Here is a 15095-nt window from a genome sequence, read left to right as displayed (position 1 = left end):
TATGTGTATATATATATATATATATATATATATACATATATATATATATGTGTGTGTGTGCTGTGTCTTACAAGATGCAGGGGTGACCCATCATCCAGGAGGTGCCAAGATAAGAGGGAGGGTGGAGGGGAGTGGAGTGTATTAGGGATGGAATGGGTGGAAATGGATTTTATGCCTTTTTCTTATTGGTTACCTCCCTTGTAAGGGGAAAAAAGCCTTTGGTATATGTATGTATATATATATTAATAGATATTGAATGGTCCCCAGTCAACAGATATTCATCCTATAAACCACATTAACTTGTTTCCATTTTAATTACTTGCAAACATGATTGAGACTAACAGGAGTATGTAGCTCAATGGAAGCAAATTCAGAAACGGATGTTGTCAGGATGAGGACTCAAACCTAGATGATATTTAACAAAAGGACAGTGACATAACCAACTCAGCCATCAAGAGGACTATAAGCACAATTTCTTATATATGTATGCTCAAGTTCATGTACACATGTAACTCGGGTATACATCCATGAGAAATTGTCCATAACTTATATCCCTTTTGATGATTGAGTTGGTCAAGTTACTGCCCATTTGTTATGTAAGGGCTAGGTTCAAGTCCTCAGCCTAACAATGTCTCGGCTACATACTCCTATTAGTGTCGATCATGTTTACAAGAGATTAAAATGGAAATAAGTTAATGTGGTTTATAAGATGTATAATATATATATATATAATTTTTTATTTATTTATTTATTTTTTTACATAACCGAGATGAGACGAAAGTGGCTTTGGCATTAATTAAGACCTTTGTTGCTACAAATATCTTCCACTGCTATACATGCCTCCTCTGCATCGTAAGTCACCCTTGTCAACCTTTCTGATGACCATAAGTACTTTGTTCAAACCACAATTTTTTTTTATACACATGTTGGAGTAGGTGTGAAAAAATAATATGGATGAAGATAAAAGTATTCTCGTTCATTGTGCCACACTGTGAGGAAATTAGTTTTCGTATTTCTTCCTTTAAGATTCCAAACTGTGATATTTCCAGTTAGAGCACAACACGGTCATGGCGTAATCCAATCGTGGTGAAACACAAATGCTTGCTGAAGGGGTTATTACACTGGGTTATTTTTCTTCCAACCTCGATTACTCGGCGATATCGCCCCCCCCCCCAGCAATTTACCTCGTAAAAATCAATGGCAAACTATTTTGTTTTCTCAACAATTTACATAGTATGTCATTTAATATACTGAAGGAAAATTATTCACCTCCAGCATATCCACTTTACCTCATAAAATCACTGGCAAACTATTTTGTTTTTTCAACAATTTACATAGTATGTCATTTAATATGCTGAAGGAAAATTATTTACTTCCAGCATATCAGATTTCTTCCCAAAAGCTGCAGGCTGCAAATCTCCGACAGTCGGAGGAAAAATAGCCCAGTGTGAGTATACATTTACATGAGAACTTCAATAAAAAATGTACCAGTAAACTTATAGTTTCCTGCATTATACATGTCGATTACAAAAAGAATTACATCATGTACTCAGCTATATATATTCTATACTTTAAAGACAAGCATGTACCGTCATGTACTATATGTATGACGTACATTTTCCCAGTGAACATAGTTTACAAAGTGCTGGAGACCGCCTACGTATTCTAAATTCAGACACAAAGTTTTTACATTCAACAAACCGAATGGCGATACCAAAATCTCGTCCTGGAAAAGTTATATGTAAAAATTGGAATTTAAATCGGTCAAGTTCGCCTCGAAACAAAAACATATACCGGGTGTGGGTATATGACTCCAGTTTATTAATGTTGTGGTTTTTTTTTCCTAACCCAGTTTCATCTCATTTTCTTCCACTGCAACATCTCTTCATAGTTAAGACGCACTTGTCAATATTAGACAATATTCTTCTACTGCCAGTTTCTGAGGAAATTATGCTGTTTCAAAACCCAATACTTTTTTACTCTCCATCACCCTACTCGTATGTCTAATCTCCTTCCCTTTTTTTTTTTCTTTCCTTCAACCCTGGCCCCTCTGTTCAACTCAAAATGGACATCACTCAATGCTGACACTTGAGCTGACTTTTCCACTGCAAGGAGACTTGGTTTTCCCCAAGATGACTGAAGAGATATGACTACATAACCCTTTTAACATGCTCTGCTTTGAAGCTGAATACTATTTTTAAGTGCATCACCCTATTTAAGGACATGGTGGTGCTTCTCACTATGTTGATATTTCATACTCGATTGCTGAAACTGCTCGTGGTGGTATTTGCATTCATTGAACTTAGGCTGTTCATCTGTTACATATTTGTTCAGTCTACAGCGTTTTCAGTTATTATTGGCGCCACTGCATTATGAGTTGGTTCTTCGTCATATTATTTATCTATATAGTCTCCAGCACATGGTTTTCCTATATGCACTATTATTTTTTCATCTGGAAATTTGTGAAAATGTGTCACTCGCCGCAGCACATTTTCATAAAAGTTTCCAGATGAAAAAGTCCCTTTTACCATTCTGTTCTCCACTCCACCTATGGCTTAATTTCTTCTATTTTCCCCCGGTTTTTCCTTTCCACAAAGCTTCACCTACCGTACATTTGGTACGGCATGTGCCCTTGCACGCCGTGGCTTCACTGAAGTTGTTGCTATTCCCTCCACAGCCACCGTAGTAAAAGACTTCACAGCAACCAGTTCGGGGGTTGAAGGCGTAACGGCGCATACTGGCCTTGCAACGACCTACTACCACGGGGAGCAGGCAGATATTATCCCGTTGTGACTTCACGTACTCCGATGATGTTGTCACTGCAACCAGACTGAGAGTCACTAACACCAGAATGCACTTCATGCTGAAGATCTTTTGCGATGGATTTCAAATTAATTTGTGATATAGTGGCTTTGTTAGTGTGGGCAAATGTCCGTAGTCTGGATGCAACAACTGCACGTCTTCAATGGTCGAGCCTGGAGCGCTACCTGGGGATTCCGTAAATGCGCGTTTCCTGCGTCGCCACAGCGGGAGCAGGAGGTTACAAATCGTTTCGTGGTATTTCCATTTTCTTCTACGTCTTCATTTTTATCCAAGTAATCTATCGTGCCGCATCCTGTCAACATTAGCTTGCTCTGGTTCTCTAGCCACTCTCGCCCTGCACATACCATCAGTGGTGGATCCAGGGGGGGGGGGGGAGCTAAGGGAGCTAGCCCCCCCCCAAAAAAAAAAAAGCATTACCACATTGGAATGGTCGAGAAACCTGCCTTGTGTAGACCAGTAAGTGGTATGATTATAGTGGCAGATTTTTTGCATGTAATAAAAGTTTTAGAATATTTGGATGGGGCATTCAAGACATTATTGAGGGTAAATATTTGAATATGTAAGAATAAGCATACTCTTGTCCAATATTTTTAAAGAAACTAAATCAAGTGAGAATATATACTTAAATTTACATTCAAAATCATAGTATTCACCGTACAGAGTACATATGTTAAAAGGCGGCATCTATATTTACTAAATTCAGGATAGCCCCCCAAAGCGGCATCCATATATTGACAAAAATCAATCCCCCCCCCACTCCATTTGATCTTGGGTCCGTCACTGCTCGTCATTGACAAAATTTTGACGCAATGTGTATATTTTTCTACAGAATATATGGATAAATATATAGGTTATCCTTCAGTACGGACAGGGCTAACACACGAAAACACACACGGAAGCTCTCCAGGCTGAATGAAATCGACTGACGACCAGAGCCATGTATTCAGATTGTGCAACGCCATGAGGGCGTTCGACATTATTTATTTCACAAAAATAAACCTGTCAAACAGCGGTTACACGGAAGCATTTTGACAATTAATCAGAGGAAATCGACATTGTCCAATAAAAGTTGGGGAAATATAATCATCTTTGTTCATCGAAGATATCCAACTCTCAAACTGTTTTTCGTTGTTGAATATTGTCGACTGGCGGAAACGGTCACCTTGAGAGATTATCTGTCTTGCGCCGGGAACGAACTTTGCTCCTCACAGACTGTGGGGAGCAAAGTTCGTTCACAGTTATTCACAATTACAGTAGAAGTCCTGGAATGGGCCTCTATCAGGTCTGTGAATCCAAATTAGAACACTACCACTATCGTGACAGCGGTGGCATCGGCATGTGCGGAAATTTGTTGATATTGTATATTTGCCTTATAATTGAAATAGCTTCCGACCCTTCCATGCTGTGTCCAAGTTGTGTTCAAACTCTTTAAACCTTTAGGTCATCCTGTTGGATTCGTGACATTGATGAAAGAGAGCAATCATGTATAGAATTGTAACACTCAGGGCTTCTGTACCTTGTGAAGCTGAGGGTACACACGAATAAATCGTCTATAATAATAAAGAATGAAATGTTGAAAATCTCTCCTCACATGATATGACATAACACGTTTGCTTGAACCGCGCCGAATCAAATGCACCCGATACTCCGATAATATTAATCTTTGAGAGAATTGAAAACACATTTCTACACATGCAAGTAAATAAAAACACCAGGAAAATAAGGCTATATAATTTGTATTATTAAGTAGTCCACTACGATTTAAAAACAACTTAACAGTAGCGGCATAACCGAACTGGAACAGGATTGAGTTTATCACAACAAAATATTTACGAAACCATGGAGATTAAAAAAATCTAGAAGAAAGAAACATTGGGAATTCAAGACTCCATATGTGGATCTCAATATTTTTTACCCAAGAAGCACTCGGTAAAAATCCCATCTTCCACTTGCTCAATAGGTGAATTATTTTTATGTATTTCATTTAATCTGTAACATCTAAACAAAATGGCATCTCGAAAAAGGTGGAGACTAGTTTGTAGAAATGTCAGTATTCTAACAGTAAAAGTCCGAAAACCTGAGACTGATGAGGGAGCTCTGAATGCTGTATAGCTTTGGGTTGTATATTTACAACGATAAAAACATTAAGTCGTAGTGGACTTATTCGGGTCGAAGATGTTCGACGTGAACAAATATTTGGTTCAGCTTCTCAAATAACATTAGGCACAAGAGAACAAGCAGAACAGGGGGATGGTAGAAGTTAGATTTTATTTATTTATTTATTATTTGTTTATTTATTTTCATTGATTGGAGACCATTCTTCATTCATGCAAGAAAAATGAGTGACTCCCATACCCGGTCCCTAAAAAAAGTTGCAGTGATATGTAATGTCAATTGAGTAGGCAATCTTAGCCCTGTACATCCACACATCATCAAGTAAACAGGAAATCTAATACTTTTGAGAGATCAATGTCTACCATTAATTTGAACTAAGAAATGGGGCTTGCCTCGATCCTGTGAATCGCTGGGTGTTTCTCTGCGTACTTACTCTGGCATTTTATTATAGTGACGAAGATATGATGAAAAGGTTCATCGAATATCTCATCTGCCTGACATGGAATATGCAACAGCAGTATAGTCCCGCCACAAAAGGGAATATACAAGAAAATGGAGAAAATACAAATGATTGCAACTAAAGCCCAGGCAAGCCAGTACGTACGAGTAGGCAAGTTGGGATTGTTCGAACTAATCTAGTTGGTGTCTTCAGAATGATGAAATGTGTGGACAAAATTAACAGAAATACGTATTTGTATAGGATAGAGTTATATAAATAAACGTATAAAACTGAGATTTTTTCCACACGGTTACATTTATTCAGACAATGCGGACAGCATGGATTACTTTTAGATAAAAAAGTATAATTGGAGATAAAAAAAAAAACGGTACCCCACAATCATAGTTCCTATCATGTATATCAGTTATTTGAATATAATCATACTAAGGGGAAGGGAAGTGGGGACGGGAGGCTTTTAGTGTCTCTGGGGGAGTCCACTGGTGCAAACTTTCTCACGAAGACCAACTAGCGCAGAGAGGATTGTGTCAATTCCAATTCATATTTCGTCTGCTATACAAAACGTGTCGGGTGTATTGCATACTAGTAAACAAACTATATTTGTACTGGTCCCTTGGGTATGGAGTTTTTCTAATTTGGCATGAATGAAATATGTTGTTTCATTGTAAATGATTAATGGGGTATGAATTTGATAAGTATAGTTGATCCTGTGGGGTTAAGTATAGATATATATACCGTGTTGTTCAATGTTTACTCTAGCATATTTTATATTTTATTATGATATTGTTAGGTTTATACGGGGCTCTTTGAGTTTAAGGCCATTTTATCATTTACATAATACTCACTTCAAACTAATCAATATGCTTTAATTGGTTCTATTCCAGGTAAAATTCTAGAATCACGCAAACATATACACTTATTCTTAACATAAAACTTATGGGAACTTTTTTTATTTTCCTGTTGTCTTCGATTTTGTTTATCCTAGGTTAGGATAGCCTGACCTATCCTATCCTATCCTAACCTAACCTATTACCCAAGATAAACAAAATCAACGACAACAGAAAAACTAGAAAAATAACGGTGGGGCAATAACAGAAAAGATTAAATTTATGTTGTCCAATAGCTCCTAAATTGATATATCCTAACCAGAGAAAAACAAAAATTTGAAATGTATAACCAAAATAAATTAAACATGTGGTTGTGTGATATAGAAATAATACCCTGTTCCAGTATCATACAAACACATTTTGATTTTCACCTTATTTTGCAATTTATTTTATTTTTCTATTGAATGGTTGCATTAGGTTAAGTTAGTTGGTAGTGCTTGTGTGATAGAAAGAGATGGGTGAGTAGTATTAAGGTATTCTAATGCAGTGATTCTTAACCTGTGGAGAATTCCTCACTGGTGGGGAATGGCGGAGTTACCAAGTGGGGAACGACCGGTCGGACTGAAGAACCAGTTTTTTTGTTTTGTTTTTTAATCGATGTGTTTTTGTTTCTTTTTGTTTGTTTCTGGTGTCTTCTTATTGTCACATTTCGTGAATTTGTTTCCACCCACAAATAATTGATAGTGCTTCAAAATTTATGTATTTTATTTCCATGTGATAACTGTTAGTAAAAAAATCTAATGTATGCAAAAAAAAATTAAGGGCCGTAACATGGCACAAAAAAGCAAGGCGTATATTTACGTACTAAACACTGCATGGGTTAAAATTGAATTTGTCAAAGACCGATGCAGTGGTGGGAAATGGAGAATTGGCTCACTAAAAAGTGGGGAATTGGAGAAAAAAGGTTAAGAATCCCTGTTCTAATGGCTATTGGGGGATGCAAGTTTTCATTCATTGAAATATAACTCAACAGTGTTATTAATGTAAGTGTTGAAAGGCTTTAATTCGGCAACATATATTAGCTTAAGCTAGTTACATTTCCTTAATGATCATTTCTCATTTGGACGTATGGAGCAGAATATTGGAATAATTATTTGTAAAAGGTATGATGAGAATTATCATATACTGTATAATTACTTGTTTTGATTTCCAGGACAATCACACCATATAATAACCCATTTCACTTAACTTGATTTCACTTAACTTAATTTCGTTTAACTTGATTTCAATAGTTCCAAAAGACCCACTTCAGAAATCTGGTAAATTTTCATGATATAGCATTAGAAAGTTGAATATTAATTTTGTAAATTATAATAATTTCAGGTGATAAATATATTTCTTGGCAGAAATTGGTAACAGAAAAGGTTACTAAAAGTAATATACTTATGAACACAACCACTGGGGCAGTTTGAGATGCCATCTATGTTTTGATAGATGTGATAGTCAAAGAAATTAAAGTATAATAAATTCATGTATTCTAACCTAACCTAACCTGCATTTAGTAATGCAATACCTGTAATTCCGTAGGTCATCAAGGTCATTGTTAGGGATGTTGATGGCAGGTTTTGGTATCCAATTGGACTGTGGGGTGTATAGGAGTTGCATAGCTTTAAGAAATGCATGAATCTCAACTCCGTAGCACTGTTTTAAAAGTATGTACCGTGCAAGGTACTGATGTACTGAGGGTGTATTCCAGATCATATGGTCACAGCTTTGTTCGGTAGTCTTTTTGCTTTTAATAGGACTGGACAGACAACATGGTGTCTCGGTCCTATGATCGCACATTCATTTGGTAGTGTATTTGCTTTTAGCATTTTTTTTCCCACCAAGAAAAATGTATACATTAGTACGTTGATAATGATATAATTTACAAAATTAATATTTAATTTTCTAGTGCTATATCACGTAGGTGTGCTTTTATGAAAATATACCCAAAATCTTGAATGCTCCAGTTTTCCCATGTTTAAGATACCCAAATTATATGTGTAGTCAGCTTGGATATTTGTTTCAGTGTGTAGATGTTCTGTTGGGGGTGCTTTTGATGCATCCTGTTATTATGTGCAGGGAGTGAACATGAGGGGACGTCCTAGGATGAGGTGGATGGATGCGGGGGGGGTGGGGTAGTATGCGTGAGTAAATTTTGACGCAGCCCGAAGGGATTTCTCCCCGTCCTCTCCTTATATGCAAGGGGGGACGGAGAGGGGGGGGTCGCCGATTAAATGAAGCGGCCTTGCTGTGGATGTGCTGTGTCTTGCGACACTGCTTCTGACCCAGGGCAGGGTGCAGGGATGACCCGTCATCCAGGAGGTGCTCAGATGAGAGGGAGGGTGGGAGGGGTGTGGAGTGTATTTAGGGATGAAATGGGTGGGAGTGTTTTTATGCCTTTCCCTTTTTGGCTACCTCCCTTGGAAGGGGGAAAAAGCCTTGGTATATGTATGTATGTATGTATTTGTTTTGTGCAGTTTATAACATGTTCATTTTCCAGATTGTTTGGAACTACACTGTGGAGGTATAGTTGAATGTAGTTCTCAAGAACTGTTTGTAGACTGAATTGAGGTTCCTTTTCTTGGCCAAAACCCAAGCTTGCTCCTGATCTTAGTATCTTAATATTCTGGTTGGTTTTCACTGTTAGGTCATTAATGTCTGGGCTGAACGGTATGTGACTATTGTAAGTGAGGATGAGGATTTTAGTGCTTTTCTCCCGTGGAAGGATTTGGCCATTTAGTTTAGTTTTTAGGATATATGCCACAGGGCATATATCCTAAAAACAAAAGTGAAGGCATAAGGGGTGCTGGAGGGCCTCGGACCAGCACCCTAAGGTTTGGGTCTTTTAATGTGCGTGGATGTGGTACAGATGAGAGTAAAAGGGAAGAGATAGGTAGTATGTTTGTGAGAAGAAAGATGGATGTGTTGGCTTTGAGTGAAACTAAGTTGAAAGGGAAGGGTGAGTGTAAGTTTGGGAGTGTAAGTGGGAGGTTATCAGGAGTGAAGAGAGGGCGAGGGAGGGAAGGGGTGGCTATTCTAGTAAGTGAGGAGATAGGTAAACAGGTAGTGGAGTGGAAGGAGGTTTCCTCAAGGATAATGTGGATGAAGGTGAAACTGGGAAAGGAGATGTGGGTCTTTGTAAGTGCATATGGGCCTGGCAGTGAGAAGAGCGTGGAAGAAAGGGAGGCCTTTTGGATAGATTTAAATGAGTGCATAGAGGGTTTAGGAAGAAATGTCAATGTAATAGTACTGGGAGACCTTAATGCTAGGGTGGGAAATGGTCCAATCGATGGAGTGGTTGGGAAGTGTGGAGTTCCAGGAAAGAATCGTAGTGGAGAGTTGATGGTGGAAATGTGTCTAGAAAGAGAGTTGATGATAGCAAATACAGTGTTTCGGAAGAAAGTCAAGCATAAGTACACATGGGAGAGGGTGGTGGAGGGAAGGGTGGTAGATAGAGCGCTAATGGATTATGTAGTGGTAAATAGGATTATGATAGGAAGAGTTAAGGATGTACATGTGCTAAGGGGAGAGGGTGGGGGAATATCAGATCATTTTTTGGTGGAAGGTAAGCTGAGAGTGGAGGATAGATGGAGAAAGAGGAAAGGGACAAAAGGTAGGGAGGTTCTTAGAGTGAACTCCTTGAATGAAAAGGAAAAGGAGAAGGAGTACGAAAAGAAGCTGAAGGAGGAGTGGGAGGGAGTAAAGGATGGAGCAGAGATGGGTGTGGAGGAGGAATGGGGATGGTTCAAGGAGGGAGTCTTAAAGTGTGCAAGGATGGTGTGTGGAACAAGAAGGACAGGGGGAAATAGAAGAAAGGGTAGTGAATGGTGGGATGAGGAAACAAAGAAGGTTGTAGAAGAGAAGAAGCGAGCATTCACAGATTGGTTACAAAAGAGGACGGGGGAGTCATATGAGACGTACAAAGAAAAGAAAAGAGAAGTAAAGCAAAAGGTAAAGGAGGCAAAGAGGAGAGCAGATGTGAAATGGGGTAAGAGTATGACAGAAAATTTTGAAAGTAATAAAAAGATGTTTTGGAAAGAAATTAAGAGAGGAAGAGGAGGCGAATCAAGTAGGGAAGAAAAGGTAAAAGCTGCAGATGGAGAGATGATAATGGAAGAGAAGGCAGTAAGGGGAAGATGGGCAGAATATTTTAGGGAGTTGCTAAATGTGAAGGAGGATAGGGAAGGAAAGATAGCTGCAGTGGGAAATGCGAAGAAAATGAGAGTGATGAGTGAGGAGAATGGAGGAGAAATAAGGAAGGATGAGGTGAAGGCAGTTGTAAAGATGATGAAAGCAGGTAAGGCACCTGGTCTGGATGGATGCCATGCAGAATGTCTGAAAAAGGGAGGTTCAGTGATGGTGGACTGGTTGGTGAGGTTATTTAATGTTTGCTGGAGAGAGGGTAGAGTACCGGAGGACTGGAGAAGTGCCTGTATAGTTCCTCTTTACAAGGGAAAAGGGGACAAGAACTGTTTGGGATTAGCCTGTTAAGTGTAGTAGGGAAGGCTTATGGGAGGATCTCGATTGAGAGGATTAGGAGAGGAACAGAAGGAGTAATTGGTGAGGAACAGTGTGGATTTAGGACAGGTAGAGGTTGTGTAGATCAGATCTTTGTGGTAAGACAGATATGTGAGAAAGCTATAGGAAAGGGGAAGGATGTTTTTTGGGCTTTTATGGATCTGGAAAAGGCTTATGATAGGGTAGACAGAAAGGCACTGTGGGAGGTTATGCAGATTTATGGGATAGGAGGAAAGCTTTTGGGAGCTGTCAAGAGTTTTTATGAGAGTAGTAGAGCTTGTGTCAGGATTAGAAATGGAGAGAGTGAGTGGTTTGAAGTAAAGGTGGGACTTCGTCAAGGATGCGTTATGTCGCCCTGGCTGTTCAACTTATACATGGATGGGGTGGTGCGAGAGGTGAATGCTAGGGTAGTGGGTCAGGGATTGGAGATGGTTAAAGAAAATGGAGAAAAGTGGGAGGTGAGCCAGCTGTTGTTTGCGGACGACACTGCGCTTGTGGCAGGGTCGGAGGAGGGATTGAGGAAGCTGGTGGCAGAGTTTGGGAGAGTATGTGATAGAAGAAAGCTAAAGATAAATGTGGGTAAAAGTAAGGTGATGAGATGTACAAGGGGTGAAAGTGGCAGTAGACTGGAAGTGAACATTAAGGGAGAGCGACTGGAGGAAGTGGATAGTTTTAGATACTTGGGTGCAAGTGTAGCAGGAAAAGGTGGAGTGAAGGTGGAGGTAGAATGTAGATTGAGAGAAGCGGGTAAATGCCTTGGTGGATTAAAGAGTGTAATGAGGACTAGACATTTAGGAATGGATGCGAAGAGGAGACTGTATGAAGGAGTGATTGTGCCAACAGCACTGTATGGGGCAGAAACGTGGAACATAAGAGAAGAAGAGAGAAGGAGTTTGAATGTGTTTGAGATGAGGTGTCTGAGAAGTATGGTGGGGGTTACTAGGCTGGATAGAGTGAGAAATGAGGAGGAGAACAGGGGTGAAAAAGGAGCTGGGAGATAGGGTTGATGAAAGAATATTAGGATGGTTTGGACACATGGAAAGAATGAGTGAAGAAAGACTAGTAAAAGAGGTATGGAAGGTAGATGTGGAGGGAGTGAACATGAGGGGACGTCCTAGGATGAGGTGGATGGATGGGGTGAAGGGGGCTTTGGGGAAGAGGGGAATGTCTGTTGAGGAAGGAAGGGAGAGGACGGAAGACAGAGGTGAGTGGAGAATGGTTGTATATGGATGATGTTGTGATTGCATGAGGAGGAATGGGCGGGGGGGTGGGGTAGTATGTGTGAGTAAATTTTGACGCAGCCTGAAGGGATTTCGCCCCGTCCTCTCCTTATATGCAAGGGGGGACGGAGAGGGGGGGTCGTCGATTAAATGAAGCGGCCTTGCTGTGGATGTGCTGTGTCTTGCGACACTGCTTCTGACCCAGGGCGGTGGGCAAGGTGCAGGGATGACCCGTCATCCAGGAGGTGCTCAGATGAGAGGGAGGGTGGGAGGGGTGTGGAGTGTATTTAGGGATGAAATGGGTGGGAGTGTTTTTATGCCCTTCCCTTTTTGGCTACCTCCCTTGAAAGGGGGAAAAAGCCTTGGTATATGTATGTATGTATGTTTTACTTTTGGACGTTTCTTTGATTCACATTTTTCTAGAGTGAGCAGGGTTACTGGTTATTTCTTTGGGGCAGCTTACATTTTATTTTGTCTAAGCTGTTGTTCTAGTTTGGGTGTTCTTAGCTGTTTTGTCGTTGCTGTGATTTATCAAACCTCATCTAAGATAAAGTGGTCTTTGTTAATGATAGAAGGACTCTGGCATTAGGTGAATTAATGATCAATGCCAGTAAGGGATAGTGTTAATTTTCAAAAGAACATGAAGTTGGAAGGTGACGTTTAGTATACTGGCCTTGTTACTATCGAGAACTAACCCGAGCCAAGATCCTTCATCAGAGAGAATGGCTATGTACCTTAACAGCCCTCCTGCATAGGAAAGCTGTGTTCTAGAATAAGATGCCATAAGTATTTGTTGTTTCAAGTTTCATTGATTGGAAAACTGCAACCCCACAGTAGTGAGCAGTGGGCCTCCAGTTTTCACATATATCTTACTGAAGAAAAACTTTGGACTGTTGTCTTTGTTGTATTAGTATAAGTCTGTCTTTATGCTACTGGCTTCCAAGAAGTTGGCAGTTGTCAGCTCTCTTTGTGTGAAGGGTAATGTAGACTGCTACCCAGGAACTGATGCATAATACTGAGGGGATATTTATTTAGGTGATTTTTTCATGTAATGCAGGGTTCATATTGCTTTCCAGATATAGCAATGGCTGCTCCTGACTTCTCAAAAATCAGTGAATCTGTTCAGGCAGAAGTCCAAGTGAAGCAATTTAGAGAGTTCCTCATGCAATACAATCGCCTGAGTGAAAGCTGCTTCGCTGATTGTGTTTGGGATTTTACTTCTCGCACTATCAAAGGGCAAGAGGACAGTTGCGTGACAAACTGTGTGGATAAATATACAAAGGTAAGGATTTTATGTAAAAGATTTTTATATTTGTATTTTGTTTTCAGGTTGCAAAATGGCTTCAGCACCAAATTTGTCAAAAATTTCGGACCATGCACAAGCTGAAGCTCAGGTTGCACAGTTCCGAGACTTTGTCATGCAGTACAATAAACTTGGGGAGAAGTGCTTCACTGATTGTATTTGGGATTTTTCCTCGCGCTTTATTCAAAATCGTGAAATAAATTGTGTTTTGAATTGTGTCACAAAATTCACACAGGTGAGAAATTATTGTACCAGAAACAAGTACAGACGCTCCTCAACTTACGTTTTAGTTACGTTCCGAACGGCCGAACGTAAGTTGTTACTGTACTATACATCCGTAAATTCTATTACCGTATCTTATAAAACACCCCTAAATCATTAATTAAACACACAACATTGTAAAATAATAACATTAATTTCAAATAGATTAAATTCAAGCAACATAAATTGAGATGGTGGAGGAGGAGGAGGCAAGGCATGTTCAGTTTGTCGTCTGCGCAATGTAAACAATGGACGCAGCATCGTGCGCAAGTATCGTTTGAACTACGGAGAGCGCGGTAAACTAAAAAATTCACTCAAAATTTTTTTTTATTATTTTTTTTTACCGTCAGTTCAAACGTAAAATCGAAAAAACATAAAACGAATGAACGTAAGTAGAGGAGCGTCTGTATAGGTTTTTCTTGTTTGCCGTAAGTGGTGATAACATTTCATAGGAAAGAAAATATGTATTTTTTTTTTTTTCTCTTTTAATATAAATATGATTCAGATTTGATTTTTTATTAATCTACTGAAATTTTTTAATTTACAGGTCACTCAAAGGATATCAGAACGTTTTCAAGAAATACAGATGCTCTCCAATGAAAATGCAGTTGCAGCAGCACAGAAGTTGGGGAAAGTAGGGGGAGTATGATAAAACACTGTTCATTAGGTATGGGAATTCATTGTAAATGTAACAGAATAAGTTGTTGTAAAAATATTTGATAATATAATAGAAAAAGCATTTTAATTAATTTTTTTAACCTACTAATATAAATCATATCAGATATGCTGATGACACGGTATTGGTGGCTGACTCAGAAGATAAACTGCAACATCTATTGAATGTAACCGTACGAGCTAGTGAGGAGAAAGGTTTAAATGTAAATATGGAAAAACTAAAATACTAGTGGCCAGTAAAACAGATCCACCAAGAGTGCAAGTACAAATAGCAGGGAGAAGAATAGAACAAGTAACCAAATTTTCGTACCTGGGAAGCGTATTGACAGAAGATTGTAGATGTGAAAAGGAAATAAAATCAAGGATAGCGATAGCTAAAATCACGTTTCAGAAAATGAAAGGGGTTTTAACAAACAAGAGAATGTCTACAAATATAAGGAGAAGAACAGTTAAAACATTTATATGGTCAACACTATTATATGGTTCAGAAGCGTGGGCAATCAGCCAAAAATTGCAGGAAAACTTAGAAGCAGCAGAAATGTGGATATGGAGACGAGTATTAAGAGTACCATGGACAGCAAAGAAAACAAACGAAGAAGTATTGAGAGAAATGGAGACAGATAGGGAATTGATGACAACAATAAGGAAAAGACAGTTGCGATTCTGAGGACATATAATGAGGAAGGAAGGGTTGGAAGAGGTGGTGATGATGGGAATGGTGGAGGGAAGGAGAGCAAGAGGAAAGCAGAGGGAGAAGTATATGGACGGGCTGATGAGGGCGACGGGAAAACCACTCAAACCAGCACAGATGTTACAAGTAACTAGGGACCGTGAACGGTGGTGCTCCATGG

The 15095-nt window shown here is 39.3% G+C and overlaps 1 protein-coding gene across 4 annotated transcripts; it reads left to right on the top strand.

The window, feature by feature from the left end:
• Nucleotides 1-5831: 5831 nt before the first annotated feature.
• Nucleotides 5832-14310, top strand: Tim9a (translocase of inner membrane 9). 4 transcript variants are annotated; one of them, XM_076202725.1, is made up of 3 exons: nucleotides 5832-5980; nucleotides 13335-13543; nucleotides 14117-14310. In XM_076202725.1, the coding sequence occupies exons 2-3, from the start codon at nucleotides 13343-13345 to the stop codon at nucleotides 14216-14218; spliced, it is 303 nt and encodes a 100-aa protein (XP_076058840.1). In that variant the 5' UTR covers nucleotides 5832-5980; nucleotides 13335-13342; the 3' UTR covers nucleotides 14219-14310. The 4 variants fall into 4 exon arrangements, with proteins under 4 accessions (XP_076058840.1, XP_076058839.1, XP_076058842.1 ...); XM_076202724.1 differs by having other exon boundaries at nucleotides 5845-6012; XM_076202727.1 differs by lacking the exon at nucleotides 13335-13543 and adding an exon at nucleotides 13082-13287 and having other exon boundaries at nucleotides 5846-5980.
• Nucleotides 14311-15095: the final 785 nt, after the last annotated feature.

The sequence above is a fragment of the Oratosquilla oratoria genome, chromosome 19 (genome assembly GCF_046742065.1).
Source record: "Oratosquilla oratoria isolate Oo_2021 chromosome 19, ASM4674206v1, whole genome shotgun sequence".
NCBI classification, from domain to species: domain Eukaryota; kingdom Metazoa; phylum Arthropoda; class Malacostraca; order Stomatopoda; family Squillidae; genus Oratosquilla; species Oratosquilla oratoria.
Note: the sequence above shows the minus strand (reverse complement) of the source record. Positions and strands in the feature narration are given on the sequence as shown.

Excerpts from the sequence above, each read along its gene's own strand:
- Tim9a (XM_076202725.1), top strand. The coding sequence starts at position 13,343 with ATGGCTTCAGCACCAAATTTGTCAAAAATTTCGGACCATGCACAAGCT. Across the intron at positions 13,544-14,116 it reads GTGTCACAAAATTCACACAG|GTCACTCAAAGGATATCAGA; the intron begins GTGAGAAATTAT and ends TTTAATTTACAG.